We start from the raw sequence: 17,534 nt of genomic DNA on the forward strand, positions 1-17,534 counted from the left end.
TCCTTACATTTGTTTCATGTTTCTTTTTACTCTGAGATTATAATTTAAGTTGTGCTAATACTTGAATTTTTATGTTACCCTTTATGTGTTTTCATTTTATGTTTAAATTCTTGAAATCCTAAAGCAGCTTTATGAGAAATAAATACTATTAGAGTATTTCCTCAAGGGTCTGTTAATATTGTCTTATGAGTTTTTATAACAATGTTAAGCTATGATATAAAAAATATGTAAGTACCTACACTTTGTTCTGTTACTACTTTGTTCCTTCATTTTTTAGGAATTCTAGTAATAAATGTGATGGCCTGTATAAGGTGATAGTATAATATGCAGCAATGTCATTTTATGGGGGGAAAAAAGCAAGAAAAAAAACCCAAACAACAAAAAAAAAACAACTCTTTACAATCCAGAGTAAAAAAATAACTGCTCAGATAGTTGTTAGTTTATGTCTTGAGCAAGTCACCTTAGCCTCTTGGATCTTATATGTGCCAGGGACATTAGCCATACTTCTTAAGTTTTGTTTGTCAAGATTATATGAAATTACATGGATTATATGGGATTTATGAAAAGCCCTATGTATAAATATTGATGATGATTATTATTACTTGCAAGATAATGTGTTAGAAATGTCAAAATATGATAGATTCCAATTCCTACTGTTGCCATGACTGCCTGTCTTTTTTCTCTCTCTCAGATAATTCCATTGTCATTTAAAAGCATGCTTGCTTAACAGTTGTTCACCTTTATTTTTTCTCCCAACCCCCCATTTTTTCCCATGAAAGGTAAGCTTGGGATTTGCATGAGTAATTTTCCAGTGTCTGGTGAGGCCTTACTGAGCTAAGCACGTGACTGCAGATGTTGGCACCTGGAGTGAGAGAATATGTGTTAGTCATGCTGTAATAAAATTCTTAGGAGTTAATAACTTTGTCCTTTTCCAACTAAAGTGACACTGTGCTCTCTGGTTCCTTTTTTAAAGGCAAAAATGAATTTGTCACTTTCACTGCTAATTTTCTCTTCCTAAAGGACTAAGCCCACGAGCCGCCTTCTTTTTTCCCCTGGGCTGAGACTATCAAGGGTGCCGCAGCATGGCTGGGCTTGATTTGCGGGCCTCTGCCAAGAACGGACACGTGGCAGCTTCTAAGCTCTTCCACCTGACTGCTTTCAAGCTGCCGAAGGAACAAGAGCAGCAGGTCAACGTGGCCAAAGTTTCATGTGGAAGGGTCTGCCAAGAATCAGAATTTTATTTATTTATTTTTAAAGATTTTATTTATTTATTTGTCAGAGAGAGCGAGAGAGCAAAAGCAGGGGGAGTGGCAGAGGCAGAGGGAGAAGCAGGCTCCCTGCTGAGCAAGGAGCCCGATGTGAGACTGGATCCCAGGACCCTGGGATCATGACCTGAGCCAAAGGCAGATGCTTAACTGACTGAGCCACCCGGGCATCCCAAGAATTGAGAATTTTAAAAGTAAAAACTCGAACTATATATCAGAATAAAAATATATTAGTGATACATATATAGATATCAATGTTATTATACATAGTCTTATATATATATATATATATATCTTTACTAGTCATGGAGATATATATATATATATATATATCCATCCATATAGACATATGGACACATGGATATATATGTGTGTCTAGGTATTCGATATTTGATTTTGGCGTAAAAAATAGTTTTATTACTTAGATCGCTTTTTCTCATGGGCTTTGAATTCATGGGCCTCTGCTAGAGTTTATTATGTAATATTTGAGAAGCAGTTTAGAGCGTTGGTTAGAACATAGTTTCTACAGCCACACTGCCTAGGTTCAAGTGCATGGTTGTTTTTAAACAGCCACTTGTCAGGAGTAGGACTGTAGGTATCTTCCAGTGCCTTAGTTTCCCTATCTGTGAAGTGAAAATAATAACTGTACTTACTTCACAGAGTTGTGAGAATTAAAGCATATACACATATATGCACATACGTATTTGTGTATATATATTATCACTTAGAATAGTGAGCTGAGCATATGTGAACCCTCTATATTATTTATTAAGCAAGTAAAAGTCATATTTCTATTGGAAAGTAAAGAGAAGGTAGGAGTGCCTGGGTGGCTCAGTCGGTTAAGCAGCCAACTCTTGATTTCAGCTCAGGTCGTGATCTCAGGGCTGTGAGATCAAGCCCCAGGTGCGGCTCTGTGCTCAGCGGGAAGTCTGCTTATCCCTCTCCCTCCCCTTTGCCCCTCCCGCTGCTCCCATGCTCTCTCTCTCTCTCAAATAAATAAAATCTTAAAAAGAAATAAAAGTGGAGAGAATTTCATATACAGATTTTCAATGGTAGTTAATGTTTTGTATAATCTTCTAAATTAAGGCGTGGCATTTTCAAATAAAACAATAAGGTGCTAAACTAGCACAGCAATTCAATAAAGAGCCAGGAATAGACAGGACTTCTACTCTATTTATTGCCCTTTTATCTTTAGAAGTATTAATTGTAACTGAACCAGAAAATTTTTCCTACTAATCATTGTCACTTCTGGAAGTACAATGTTATTAAAAGACCATTTTGAAGAATCACAATATTTTATTTTTATTTTTATTTTTTTGCGAGAGAGAGAATGAGAGAGAGCATGAGAGGGGGGAGGGTCAGAGGGAGAAGCAGACTCCCCGCCAAGCAGGGAGCCTGATGTGGGACTCGATCCCGGGACTCCAGGATCGTGACCTGAGCCGAAGGCAGTCGCTTAACCAACTGAGCCACCCAGGCACCCAGAAGAATCACAATATTTTAGAATTAACAGAAATTTTAGATATCAAATAGTTCATTCAGCCTTTTGTTTTCAAGGATCAGAGGACTGAGGCTGAGAAAATCAAATGATTTTTTCAAGGTCAGGTAACTAATTCTGAAGCATGTTTACTAACTTCTAGTAAAGTACCCTTTTAATTATAATAGCATACTTGAAACCTGCTGGTGGTAGTCCAGTAAAGAACAGAATTTGCCTCTCCTTTGTGTCTTCTTATACTAAGCTATATATGTTGTGTAATTTTTTATTTTGATATGCATTCACACTTACAGAAAAGTTACAAGAATAGTACCAGGAACTCCTAAATACCCTTTACCCAGATTCACCAACTGTTTATATTCTGTTCCATTTGCTTGTCATCCCATCTATATATCTGTTTATTTATGATTTTGTTTTTGAATATTTTTGAAAATAAATTTGAGACATTTTGTCCATTTGTAAATGCTTGAGTGTTCATTTCCTAAGAGCAACTGCAATGATCTCATAACTGCAATTCTCAATAATTGAAATTAGAAAATTTAACTTTGATACAATAATCTAATCTAATCCAGTTTATATTTAAATTTACACCTATATAATGAAATATTAGCCATCAAAAAGAATGAAATCTTGCCATTTGCAATGATGTGGATGGAACTAGAGCATATTATGCTAAGCGAAATAAGTCAGTCAGAATAAGACAAATACCATATGATTTCACTTATATGTGGAATTTAAGAAACAAAACAGTTGAACATAGGGGAAGGGAAGGAAAAATAAAATAAGATAAAAACAGAGAGGAAGGCAAACAATGAGAGACTGTTAACTATAGAGAACAAACAGGGACCTAGAGGGGAGGAGGATGGAGAGATGCACTAAATGGGTGATGGGCATTAAGGAGGGCACTTTTGGGATGAGCACTGGGGTATTATATACAAGTGATGAATCACTAAGTTCTACTCCTGAAACCAATATTACACTGTATGTTAACTAACTTGATTTTAAACTTAAAAAAAAAAAAAGAAAAGAAAAAGGCAAGAGATTGTTCCAAATGAAAGTACATTAAAGAGACATGAGTGACAACTAAACACAGGCTTGTTCCTGGCTTGGATCCTGAGCCAGAAAAAATATCCAGTATGTGATCTATTCTGGAGAATATAGAATAATCTCTTACCTTTTTCTGTCTTTTTTTTTTTTTTTTTTTGTACCTTGAGATTTTTGAAGAATACAGACTGATTATTTTGTAGAATGTCCTTCAGTTTGGGCTTGTGTAGTGTTTCCTCATGATTAGGTTCAGGTTATGTATTTTTGGCAGGAGTATGACAGAAATGATAAATAATGTGTCCTTTTCTGAGCATTATGTCAGGAGGCACATGATGTCAGCTTATTCTAACACTGATGATGAAAACTTTGATCACTTTGGGTCTTCCAGGGTTCTCCTCAGGAAAGTTACTGTTTTACCCTTTCTAAATAATGACTAATTTGTGGGAGATTCTCTGAGATTATATAAATATCTTTTCCCCAACAAACCTTTTTCCCACTAATTTTTGTATCCATTGATAATTTGCAACTTTATTATTGCTTTCCTATTTATTGACATTCTACTAAAAAAAAGAGATTTCTCACTTCTATTTATCTATTTGTCTATTCATCTATCTCTTATATCAATAAAACTCATGTATTTTTTTTTAAGATTTTATTTATTTATTTGAGAGAGAGAGAGAGAGAGAGCACAAGCAGGGAGGAAAGACAGAGGGAGAGGGGGAGGGAGAAGAAGATTCCCCGCTGAGCAAGGAGCCCAAAGTGGGACTGGATCCCAGGATCCCAGGATCATGATCTGAGCCCAAGGCAGACACTTAACTGACTGATCCACCCGGGTGTCCCCATGTATTCTTGTTTTATTCTACAGGTGTCATCTGTTAGTATTGTTCATTCAGATGCTTAAATTGTCCTATCTTTGGCCAGTGATTTTAAACTAGCTCCTGTGTCCTTTTGCTATTTTCCCATCTTACCTGAGTATTTCCTTACTTTCTGGCACATATTATTTTAGGTTCATCTTGTTCTTTTTTTGACCAAGCCCTGGAATCAACTTTTATCCAAGTAGCCACTATTCCATTTCAAAGAAATGGTATTTGAAGTCAAGATCTGGACAGTAGATATACTCATTCCTTGCTACTGGTGTATTATTACTTCTAGGCCTTCTCAGCAGACAGCAGTAAACATATGTCTCCATTTGTTTCTATATATTTGCATCTATGTATTTAAAACCATGAGATGTTGGTCAAAGGGTACAGAGTTGCAGTTATATAGGATGAATACATCTAGAGTTCTTTTTTTTTATTTTATTATGTTATGTTAATCGCCATATATTACATCATTACTTTTTGATGTGTTGTTCCATGATTCCTTGTTTGCATATAACACCCAGTGCTCCATGCAGAATGTGACCTCTTTAATACCCATCACCAGGCTAACCCATCCCCCCACCCCCCTCCCCTCTAGAACCCTAAGTTTGTTTCTGAGTCCATAGTCTCTCATGGTTCGTCTCCCCCTCCAATTTCCCCCCCTTCATTTTTCCCTTCCTACTATCGATTTCTTTCTTTTTTAACATATAATGTATTATTTGTTTCAGAGGTATAGGTCTGTAATTCAACAGTCTTACACAATTCGCAGCGTTCACCATAGCACATACCCTCCCCAATGTCTATCACCCAGCCACCCCATGTCTCCCACCCCCCACCACTCCAGCAACCCTCAGTTTGTTTCCTGAGATTAAGAATTCCTCATATCAGTGAGATCATATGATACTTGTCTTTCTCTGATTGGCTTATTTCGCTCAGCATAATACCCTCCAGTTCCATCCACGTTGTTGCAAATGGCAAGATCTCATTCCTTTTGATGGCTGCATAATATTCCATTGTGTGTGTGTGTGTGTGTGCACATACCACATCTTCTTTATCTATTCATCTGTCAATGGACACTCTTTCCACAGTTTGGCTGTTGTGGACATTGCTGCTCTAAATATCAGGGTGTACATACCCCTTCAGATCCCTACATTTGTATCTTTGGGGTAAACATCCAGTAGTGCAATTGCTGGGTCATACGGTAGCTCTATTTTCAACTTTTTGAGGAACCTCCATACTGTTTTCCAGAGTGGCTACACCAGCTTGCATTCCCACCAACAGTGTAGGAGGGTTCCCCTTTCTCCACATCCCCACCAACATCTGTCGTTTCCTGACTTGTTAATTTTAGCCATTCTGACTGGTGTGAGGTGGTATCTCATTGAGGTTTTGATTTGGATTTCCCTGATGCCGAACCATGTTGAGCACTTTTTCATGTGTCTGTTGGCCATTTGGATGTCTTCTTTGGAAAAATGTTCATGTCTTCTGCCCATTCCTTGATGGGATTATTTGTTCTTTGGGTGTTGAGTTTGGTAAGTTCTTTATAGATTTTGGATACTAGCCCTTTATCTGATATGTCCTTTGCAAATATCTTCTTCCATTCTGTTGGTTGTCTTTTGGTTTTGTTGACTGTTCCCTTTGTTGTCCAAAAGCTTTTTATCTTGATGAAGTCCCAATAGTTCTTTTTTGCCCTTGCTTCCCTTGCCTTTGGTGATGTTTCTAGGAAGAAGTTGCTGCAGTTGAGGTCTAAGAGGTTGCTGCCTGTGTTCTCCTTTAGGATGTGGATGGACTCCTGTCTCACATTTGGGTCTTTCAACCATTTTGAGTCTATTTTTGTGTGTGGTGTAAGGAAATGGTCCAGTTTCATTCTTCTGCATGTGGCTGTCCAATTTTCCCAACACCATTTGTTGAAGAGACTGTCTTTTTTCCATTGGACATTCTTTCCTGCTTTGTTGAAGATTTAGGATGAATACATCTAGAGTTCTAATGTATAGCCTGATGACTATAATTAACAATACTTTATGGGATACTAGAAATTTGCTGAGAGTAGATTTTATTTATTTATTTATTTATTTTAAGATTTTATTTATTTATTTGACAGAGAGAGATAGCGAGAGAGGGAACACAAGCAGGGGGAGTGGGAGAGGGAGAAGCAAGCTCCCTGCAGAGCAGGGAGCCCGATGCGGGGCTTGATCCCAGGACCCTGGGACCATGACCTGAGCGGAAGGCAGACGCTTAACGGCTGAGCCACCCAGGCGCCCCGAGAGTAGATTTTAGATGCTTTCATCACACACACAAAAAGGTAACTGTTGAGCTGATATGTTAATTAGCTTGACTATAGTTATCATTTTTATGTATATGTACACAAATCATCATATTGTACACCTTAAATATATACAATTTTTATTAAAAAATAAAATAAAAACTATGAGTCCATACTGATACCTCTAATTCTAATCTCAAACCACAGGATACATTATTTTCTTCCCATTTCCGTATTCGTAACTCTCTCTACCATCAGTGAGAAATCTGGCTTTCCATTGTGTTCAACATATATATTTATTGGCTCAACTTGGAACCCACAGAAGGTAATTTCATCATCCTTCCAGTGTCTCTATAACTGTCCTGAGGAAGGACTCCAGTTGGAACTGCTTCAGTCACATGCCCACTCTCTAGGCTGGTCACTGTTTGTGTGGGGGGGTAGCTCAGGAACTCTGCATAATCGCATCCAGGCCTACCCTGTGGCCTTGAACTGAAAACAACATGGCCCAAGGGAAGGACAGCTCTGCAAAGATAGGCTTCGGGGAGTTCCAGATAGCATATGTCCTGCCAAGCTTCCTATTTTAAAAAAATTTTTTTTTTTTTTTTTTTTAAGCTTAGGATTTAGTTATCTTTCACTGAACTGCTAATTAAATATATTCAGGGGCAAGCAAAGCTAGGTTTCAATTCAGCTTATCTAAAACTAGAGTGTAAATTAATTTGATATTTTGAAGAACTAAAGTGTGTTCAGATTATATGAGCATAAGGATACCTCATCCAAGATCAAAGTGTAACACATCAAAGTCCATCATAATGTGAATGATGCTGAATAAAGTAGAATAGCAGTTAGATTTTTTTCACTGTGACATCCCTCCACTTTCTTCAAATTCTAATGAAAACATTCTATTGTCAGTACCTCAATATAATAAACCACCGGGAGAGGAACTGTGGTTCAGTGATTAGGACAAGATTTATATACTCAGAGTACTTAGTAATTTTCCAGAGCTTATAAAGCAAGGCTGATGATGTTCACCACACAGGATTAATTGACAAAGAAGCAGCGGTCCTTATTGGAAATCATTAAGTACCTCAAGGCTTGCGTTTGAAGAAAACCTGAGACTTCATTGTAGACAAATGACTATCTCAGCCAAAGCTCCCTACTTGTATTTTCTTTGAAGTTGGCCCCTCGGAGAGCCTTGAAATGATAATGTAATCGACAACATATCTGATTTTCCTGGGTTGGACTCACTAAAGGAATCTGACATGAAAAGTAGTATTTCATACAGGCTTTTATCTAAGCTTAAAAAGGTGATCATTAGTGGACAGAGATGGAGGAGCTCTACAAATGATAAACCCTGAGGTTATTTCCCTGTTGTGGAGAGGACCCAGCTTACCCTCCCCCCGCAACCCTGACTGTCTTGCTCAACATTCTCCTTGGTTCAGCTTGGCTTTCCCTGCTCTTTCCACTGTGTACAAAAGCCCTCCTTCATTGCTGCCATTGCTCTCCCATCATTTGGGTATTATAATCCCGTTACTTTTCAGATTTAGGTGTGGACAACTTCATGGTTCCTTGAGACAGCTTTTCAAAACAAAGTTTTACTAATGAGCAATGAGGGAGGGAGGGAAGGGACACACAAAAGCTTGAAAATTGAGATGTTTATAAATTCAGCTTTCTGATCCTATTTTTTTTTCTGATCCTATTTTTAGGGATCTAGTCATAAGTTGGATTACTATAAAATAGGAACATCCAACTACTATTACCTTTTCCCTACTTAAGATCTGTTTTCTTTGTTCTTTGTGGCTATATGACACAATGGTAGTTGCTGTCTTAAAGCTCTCAGTGAGCTATTATTTCCTTCCATTAAGAAAAGTTGACTTCAGTGTTTGCTTCCGCAGTACGTATACTAAAATTGAAGTAATACAGAGAAGCTAACATGGTCCCTGTGTAGACAGACATACAGGCTCATGACGTGTTCCATATTTTTCAGTAATCTACAGCACAGTGACTATAGTTAATAATATAGCATTGCATATTTGAAAATAGGTAGGAGAGTGGATTCTGATATTTCTCATTATGAGAAAAAATTTTGTAATTGTGCATGCTAATGGATGTTAACTGGACTTACTGAGGTGAATATCTTGCAATGTATACAAATATTGAATCATTACATTGTACATGTAAAACTAAATATAATGTTATGTCAATTGTATCTCAATTTAAAAAAAAAAGGAAGGGGGGGGAGAAGTTGACTTTCTCTTCTTTTCCCATTTCAAATGTCATTCTCTTTTGTAGAGCACCTGGATTTCTCTTTTATATTAGAGTCTCCCTCTCCTTTTCATGTATGATTGATGGGTTGTGGCTGTCTACAGTGTTGTATTGAGAAGGCATCTGGGGGTGATTTTAGGTTCCACAGGAAAGAGAACTATGATTAATTAATAATGTCTGCTGTAAGCTTGAAGAGTATCTGTATGGTTGCCATATATCTGTCATTTCTCTCTTAATCCCATTGATGGTAAAGTATTTGTTTTGATTTGATTTTTGTTTCTACTCAGGTTATCAGCATTGGGAATTCCAATGATTCTTTTTTTTTTTTTCCCACTTATCCCTCAAATAGTGATGTGGTGGTGGAGGACACATCTAAGTATGTACTAAAATTATGAAAAAGTATGTACTTTTCTCCCTGTCTAATTTAAAACCCCCTAAAGAGTGAGCAGATTCTCTCTAGAGTGTGAGGCATTCAACATACAACAAAAACAAAATAAATACTTAAGAGGGATTTTTTTCTTTTTTAAAGATTTTATTTATTTATGTGAGAGAGAGAGTGAGAGAGAGAGAGAGAACACGAGCAGGGTGAGGGGCAGAGGGAGAAGCAGACCCCCTGCTGAGCAGGGAGCCCGATGCCGGACTTGATCCTGGGACTCCAGGATCATGATCTGAGCCGAAGGCAGACGTTTAACTGACTGAGCCACCCAGGCACCCCTTAAGAGGGCTTTTTAAAAAAATGATTCATCCTGTTAAATCATTTTGATTTCTCACCAAATGATGAAGGAAATATTGAAGCTTAAAATATAAAATGTACATTGATATTCCTGTTCCACCCCCACATACACATACTTTTTCTAGTATTGCCTATTCTCTGATGTTTTGGACAATTTAATTTCAAATGAATCAAGCAATAGGATATTTAGTGTTTCCTCAGGAAAAGAACTGCACATTTATAAAATTATTACTGTTACAGTTCCCCCAGGTATGCTCTTTTGGTGACTGTTTTAAACTTCATATTCATAGCCGTTGCATTTTATTTAATTCCTTTGTTTTCTTCACACATAAACTCTTGAGTTTTAAGAAGAAATGTTTCTTTACTTTTAACTCAAATTATAATTAAGAGTAACATCCAGTGAGACAAATGGAAGTTTTCTTTGCTCACTGTTGAGTTTCCGAAGTTCGGTTTAGCCTTAAACTACTAAAAACTTAAAGGGTTAGCATTAGGTGGGAGAATTTGGATTGAAGTCTTTGCTCTGGTGTTCAGGAACATGAAATGTTTTAGGATTTTTGCACTGTACTCTGGGGAGCCTTGAGGCCTCTGGGGCCAATTCTAGTAGTCCCCAAAGACTGATGTTTTGTTCATGCATACATTCCTTCATTTATTGACATTTATTCAACAAACTTTTGAATATTCAGTATATGCAATTAGTCTGGGGGGTTACAGGGAGCCCATTTTCACAATGTGTTACGGTGTCAAAGACTGAAGAGTAGTAAGCATGTGGCCCACATGAAATAAAGGTTATTCCCAGTGATGTGGGAACTCATGGAAGGGAAATATCCAGATTGGGGATGAAAGGGAAGCCTTTGTAGAGGAGCTGAAGGATGAATAAAGGTTATCCACGAAGTCCAGGCAATGAGAACAACCCTTTGTGAAACTTCAGGCTCTTTTCGAGGTACTTTAAGAAACTGCTTTCTAAAAACAGATTTAGGCTCCTGGAATTTATCCTGGAGCTAAAAAATGATCTACACTAGATCCCCTGCATTCTCGGACTTAGAGCACTGATTCTCTTGTAAGCACCGCAGTTTGATCCATTCTTCAAGGAAGAGGTGGTATGCTGCAGAGCGAGGGCCAGAGGCTGAACTAGTTTTCACTCACTAGTTTTCTTTTGTTAGCAGTTAACCTTACCCCAAGCTACTAAGGTTTAATTCTTTCAAGTGTTTCTTGTGTATTTTTTTGTAAATATGCATTGTCTTAATCTGCTCTGGCTGCCATGACAGACTATCCTAGACTGGGTGGCTTAAACAACAGAAATTTATTTTCTTACAGTTATGGAGGCTGAAAGTCCGAGCTCAAGGTGCCAAGATGGTCAGATTCTGGAAAGGTTTTCTTGGCTTGCGGAAGGCCACTTTTTCGGTGTGTGCTCATATGGCCTTTCCCTGTGCCTTCTCATGGAGAGAAAACAACAGAGACAGAGAAAGAGAGAGAGAGAGAAATGTCAAGTCTGAAATTACCTAAACATTTAGAAGATTAAAAAGAGTTTTAAGTTCTAAATCAGGCAAACAATTGCAGTTATGGAAGAAATGTTCTGGGAAATAATAAAAATTAAAATAAACCTATAACTTTATAGACTAACTGTGACATATCCCATGATCAGGTTGTTCAATTAACATCCTGTGGCAGAGCTATTTTATTTTATTTTTTGCTTTGTCAAAGAATGTCAGATCTGCAAGAATATACGTACATGTCTTCTAGTGCCATGGAACTTAATATATATATATTTTTAAAAGATCTTATTTATTTATTTGAGAGAGAGACAGAGTGACAGAGATAGCAACAATGATAGTGAGAGAGCACGAGCAAGGAAGAGAGGGAGAAGTGGGCTCCCTGGAGCCCGACACAGAGCTCGATCCCAGGACCCTGGGATCATTACCTGAGCCAAAGGCTGACACTTAACTGACTGAACCACCCAGGGACCCAGGAACTTAACATTTTTAAATGAGAGAAAAAACTGTAATAAATATTTTGCCTTTCAGGATTTTCTTCACTAAGGAGAATACACAACAATGCATATATACCCATCCACACACACACACATACACAAGCACACGCACACGCATGCGTGTGTATGCACTCATATATGCACATACACTATTTCATTCCGTGTGCATATTTTTGTTGTGTGAACCATTACCTATAGAAAGGCTATATGCTAGCATTTAGACATACAGCCCAATAAAATATACTACTGCTTGACAAACCATCATGTTAGCAACAGCTACAGAACAGCTTTAAAAAAAAAAGGTTAGAATTTGATAAATATTGACTATCTGTAGTTATATGTGGTATACAGTGAAATCACATTCATTTTGCAAAGGAATCAGGTTCTCATGTCAACCCCAAAGGTGACAATTTGATGTGAACAAAATTACTCTTGAAAGTCACATAAATCTCTCACAAATTGCAGCATTTTACCAAATCTGCCAGTTTTATTTTTGTTTTCTGCCCTAGCAATAGAACAAATCACTGTTCTTTGACGGAACAATGGGAGTACCTGTTGGTGTTGAGGGACCGCGCGGTGTGAAATCACGTGTACTCTGAAACTCTGGGGCCACATTTGCACAGTGAGAGACTCACCCCACCAGAGGCTGAGGGAAAGGACCATGGCTGCAAGAAGGCACCTCCCCCTTGTCCCGGGAGCACGCGTTCACTGAGTGTCACAGAGGCCATGTGGTGGAATTGTCATGCTATCCAAGTTGTTCTCTCTCCCTTCTCCTTCTCTCGAGCTCCCTCCTTTGTCATTCTCTCGTGTTTGCTGAACATATGTAGTCATATAGTCCTGTAGTCATGCAATATGCTATTGCAACTCTATGGCATATCACATTCTGTACCTGTTTTTGTTTCTGTGCTTGTTTATTTATCTCTGTTGAAATGAAGTCACATATATAAGTACTTATGAGTGTGCTGTTTGACTTTTAGAAAATTCTGCTAGGAGCATGAATTTCATCTCTGATTGCACCATGTAATACTGTTGCATTCCCAGCCTATCTGATTGCAAAAAGGATACACAAACCAGTTTCCACCACTGAAAAATAATTCAAAGCTACCAGCCCATCAAATGATGGGAACTTCCTAAGCCCCAGCTTGGCACAGTTATCATTACTAAAGCTTTTTCCTAAGATTGATTTGAAGACACCAGTTAACTTATCAGTTCTGTTTTTATTTTAGTTTAGAGTAACCATTTATTTATGTTATTGCTGTGTTGTCATTGTTATATGGATTTGCTAAACACTTAAGTTGAGAGTTCTATTTTGTAATCTCCTGTACTACTCAGCTGCCATGTCCTAACCACGGGGAAAGTACTTTCCCAGTGGAAATTCAGTTAAATCATTCTCTGAGAATTTCAATAAACTGTATTTTTCTTCATGCTAAACCACAATTGATTACATGTATTTCCTGCCAAGGCTAAAAAGTGTAAATTTTGAATATTGTATTGTTTCATGAAAGGCAGTTTCAGGTTCCTTTAGGTTTGATGATTTTGACATTGTGTTTAAGTACAATGTTCATGTTAATTGACGTCTTCTATGTTAAAGGAAAAAAAAATCAGGGTCTTAAAGTATACAATCTTCTTTAAGGCATTAAATGCAATTTAGGAAGTTCAAAATATTATTTGTAGGAATTCTATTGTGGTTGTCACATAGCTTATTCATTGATTCAACAATTGTTTCCTGAATACCAAATAAGCACTCTTAAAAGCACTGGGTATACTATAGTGAGGAAAAGCAAGTCCTTGACCTTGTGAAGTTTATGGTCTCCTGGAAGGATAATTGGCAGTGAACAGCTAAAGAAATAACAATTTAGTTAAGTTTCAGGAAGACAGAGGCCAGAGTTGAGTGACGGAGAATAGCAACAGGGGAACTGATTCACTGGGTGATTCGTAAGTGTATAGGCTGAGACTTAAAGAATGAGAAGGGGTCAGGTATGTAAAGAGCGTGAGATGGAGTAGCCACTGCAGAAATCAGCAAGTATCAAGATTCAAGGCATAACGGGGCTTGGGTGTTTCCAGAACTGAAAGGAAGCTGGTGTCGTTGCTTACATCAGAGCCTGTGTGTGTGTGCGTGCACACACACACGCGCACGCATGCACGTGTGTTGGAGTGGGGGAAATGACGAGGAGGTGGCATGAGGTTAGATGAATCAGTAAACAGGTGCCAAATGACTCAGAGCCTTACAGGTCATAGTTAAAGCCCAAGTTTTTAAAATAAGTACAATGGGACCCACTAAAAATTGAAAAGTAGAAAATCATTATTTGATTTAAATTTTTAAAAGCTCACTTTGGCTGTTTTGTGGAGAATGAAATTGTGTGAGCATATGTTTGTGTTTGTGGTTAAAAATGGAAGCAATGACCAGTCAGAGGGCTGTTAGAACCCTCTAGTCAAAGACAAGGGTGGCTTGGGTCACAGAGTGGTGGTGGAGATGGAGCCAAATGGATGGATCTGAAATATTTGGGGGAGATATATAATCTTCTGATATTCAGGATGAGGAAGAGTCAGGAATCAAAAATGATCACTTTTTTTTTTTCCCCACTTTTTTTTCTTTCTTTTTCTCTCCCTTAACTGGGTATATCATGGTACCACTTACTAAGATCGGGTTTGGGTCAGGATCAGGTTTCAGAGAGCGATCATATTCACTTTTAGATATCTAGCACCAAACCCATTACAAAATTTATGAATTCATCAAACATTGATTGAGCTTCACCATATGTCAGACATTGTCCTAGGTGTTGATAATATCTGGTGTCTTTATCCTTATGGAACTACAGAGGCGGTAGATTTCAGAGTGCTGAAATTTCTCAGGGACCATGGTTAGAAATGATCCAACCCAGCATTCTCATTTTAAAGATGAAGGGTAGAATTTGAACCATGTGATTTCTGTAGAAATACTAAAACTCCTTTTGGGGCACCTGGGTAGCTCAGTCGGTTAAGTGGCTGCCTTTAGCTCAGGTCATGATCCTCAGGTCCCGGGAGGGTCCTGGGGTCAAGCCCGGAGTCTGCTTCTCCTTCTCCCTCTGCCACTCCCTCCCCGCTCATGCTCTCTCTCTTGCTCTCTCTAAAATAAATAAATAAAATATTTTTAAAAAATACCTCCTCTATAAAAATCATGGTTACTTTAGTAAAACTTAATTTTATGCATCCTGCAATAGTTGTGGTATTATTTTCTCTTAGGGATATGATATAATTTGTTTTCATTCCTGTTTTAATGAATTGTTACAATCAGTACTATTAAAATACTTTCTGATGTATTCTGGAGTCATGAAAATATAAGCATTAAAGCCAAGAGTTCAGTGGATGATGCTCTTGGTGATTTCTCTGTACTTATAGAAGACGTAGGCAGGGAGAATCATGAATCATGTTAAAAATTAGTGGTGGAAATAAAGACTACAGAAGGACAGCTTGTTTTCTGAAATCAAGCAGAAAAAAATAAGAGCTCTGTGCATGAATATGCCAAACAGGAATATTCTCTGTTTTACGAATTAATATGTATTCTCCTATCCTCCTCAGAGACACAGGGTAAAGTCTGAACTTCTCACTTCCTGAAAAAGTGCTTAGAAAGAAACATCAGGAAGCCTTTGCCGGAAGCCTCAGGGACAGGAAATGTCTTTTATTTGTAACCACAGGTCCCCTGCTCTCCGGGAAAGCCACTTCCTCTGTTGTTACAGAGACACTTTCACTTCTCACCTGTCGATTCGTATTTTCTGTGATAGACTCATTTTCTTGCTATGTATAGTGTGTGTGTGACCTTAGGCTCCTTCACATGTAACCTTGAAAATTCTTCTTCGTGCAGCTGGAGTGCACCACTCACTCCTGGAGTTGAAGGAAACTCAACTGGCCAAGCAGGGTTTTGTTTGTTTGTTTCCTAGACTTTTTCAGCTGCACTAATTCCTGACCAACCAGCCAAAGAAACTCTCAAGGGGATACTTTGGGTGAATGGGGAGCAGATACATTTTGAGAAATTTTCACATGTGTAAAGCAAATGTCTTCCATTGAGGTTTTAAAAATAGTCCCTTTAAATTTTAACATGTGTCCGGCTAGTGTTTGCTCAGATAATCCCAGGCCTGCACACGCAGGCCCCAATCAGTGCAACCAGACACAGAGGCCCATTACCATGAGAATTATGTTTTTGTTGGTGGTTTTAGTTTATTTTCAAAAATTGCTTCTTAACACTTATCCTTTAGAACTTTCCCATTCTTTAGTTCTACTTAGGAAGAAAGGAATATTATCACCCAGCTGACTAACTCCTTAAAGGAAGACACAACAAACTTTCCCCAAGTTTTTCCCAGGCATGTTGTTGTCAGGTCTGTGGTTTGCTTCTAGAAATTTGGCAAGTATGTTAATATACATTTTTCACTCTTCCTGCTTTTTTTAAGGGACAGAAGTGATTTAGGAGGGAGTTGAATATGTCAGAGTACTTTATTCTTCCTTTTTTTCTTCTTGCTTGCTAAATAGGAAAGTTCATCAGCTTGATGATGGAGGAGAACAATGACTCCACCGAGAGCCCCCAACAAGGCCAAGGGCGGAACAATGCCATGAAGTGCGGGTGGCTGAGGAAGCAAGGAGGCTTTGTCAAGACTTGGCATACTCGCTGGTTTGTGCTCAAGGGAGATCAGCTCTATTATTTCAAAGATGAAGATGAAACGAAGCCCTTGGTAAGTAAGAGAAAATAAAAAGCACTGTGGTCATAAGCAAGCCAAGAGGTAGAGGGGTTTGCTAGAAACTGATGGAGTCTGAGGTCAACCCAATTTCCCTGGTCCCCTTCGGTTCATTGGCATCTTTCACACTTTTTCTCATTGTTTACTTTGGTTCAAGATGATGGACTCGCTAATTGAGGCCAAGAGGCTAATCATACTTGTCTAATATTAATTTTGACTTTTACTAAACTGGAACAGAATGTCTGAGTCCCTCAGGCATACTTACCTTATGAGAAATTTTAATGGACATCTGCTAGAAGCTATATATTGTAGCCAAAACATCTTTCCTTTTCTTAGAAGTCAGTTACAAGCACAGATTTGAAGGAAAACTATAAACACAACTTGCAGTAATTTTTGAGATACCTTCAGCAATCAGTTCCCGGGGGCTTCCTTCCACCTTAACTCACATAAAATATGGATATGGTGCTAAATGGAACAACATTGATACATCCAATCAGCATGCACAATATACTCTTCTGGGAATCGCTGTTGTGTCTTTTGTGGTTCCTTAGTGGCCTTGTATTTGCTTGTTCACTTATCATTTTCTCACCCACAAATCTCTAGGCTACAGTGAGTGAGAGGAAAAAATCTCCAGCTCTTCCTGTAGCTACAAAAAGCTTTCCTAGCTGTGATCATCAGAGGGAGATACCCCCTGAAGGATCCCCAGTGTGTTTTCCCTTCATCTATAGCTATAGGACATATAAATGAAAGAAGAAACATTATAGACTGAATGACATAAACATCCCCAGTGGTATGTTTTTGAGGCTATTTCCCTTGTGCTAAAGTTCAAGAACTTAATTAGGAATTTGGGTCAGGGCTCTGCTTTAGTATTTTACGTTCTCAGACATTATAATTTCACAAAGTTCTCATTTGTCTAGTTGAATTA

The 17,534-nt window shown here is 38.1% G+C and overlaps 1 protein-coding gene and 1 non-coding gene across 3 annotated transcripts in view; both read left to right on the forward strand.

Annotated features, from left to right (window-relative positions):
* Nucleotides 1-17,534, forward strand: part of ARHGAP24 (Rho GTPase activating protein 24) — a 511,960-nt gene that overhangs the window by 66,319 nt on the left and 428,107 nt on the right. For both annotated transcript variants that reach the window (XM_045880833.3, XM_045880832.3), the window contains exon 2: nt 16,407-16,606. In XM_045880833.3, the coding sequence (XP_045736789.1) occupies nt 16,424-16,606 (183 nt within the window). In that variant the 5' untranslated portion in view covers nt 16,407-16,423. The remainder of the gene's footprint in view (nt 1-16,406; nt 16,607-17,534) is intronic.
* LOC123849140 (U6 spliceosomal RNA) lies at nt 8,798-8,902 on the forward strand. Its single transcript, XR_006791971.1, has one exon. It is a non-coding gene; the product is annotated as a U6 spliceosomal RNA (small nuclear RNA).

Source organism: Mirounga angustirostris, unplaced genomic scaffold, assembly GCF_029215605.1.
Source record: "Mirounga angustirostris isolate CCGP_5_RB_7025 unplaced genomic scaffold, mMirAng1.0.hap1 SCAF_2, whole genome shotgun sequence".
In the NCBI taxonomy this organism is placed as follows: Eukaryota; Metazoa; Chordata; class Mammalia; order Carnivora; family Phocidae; genus Mirounga; species Mirounga angustirostris.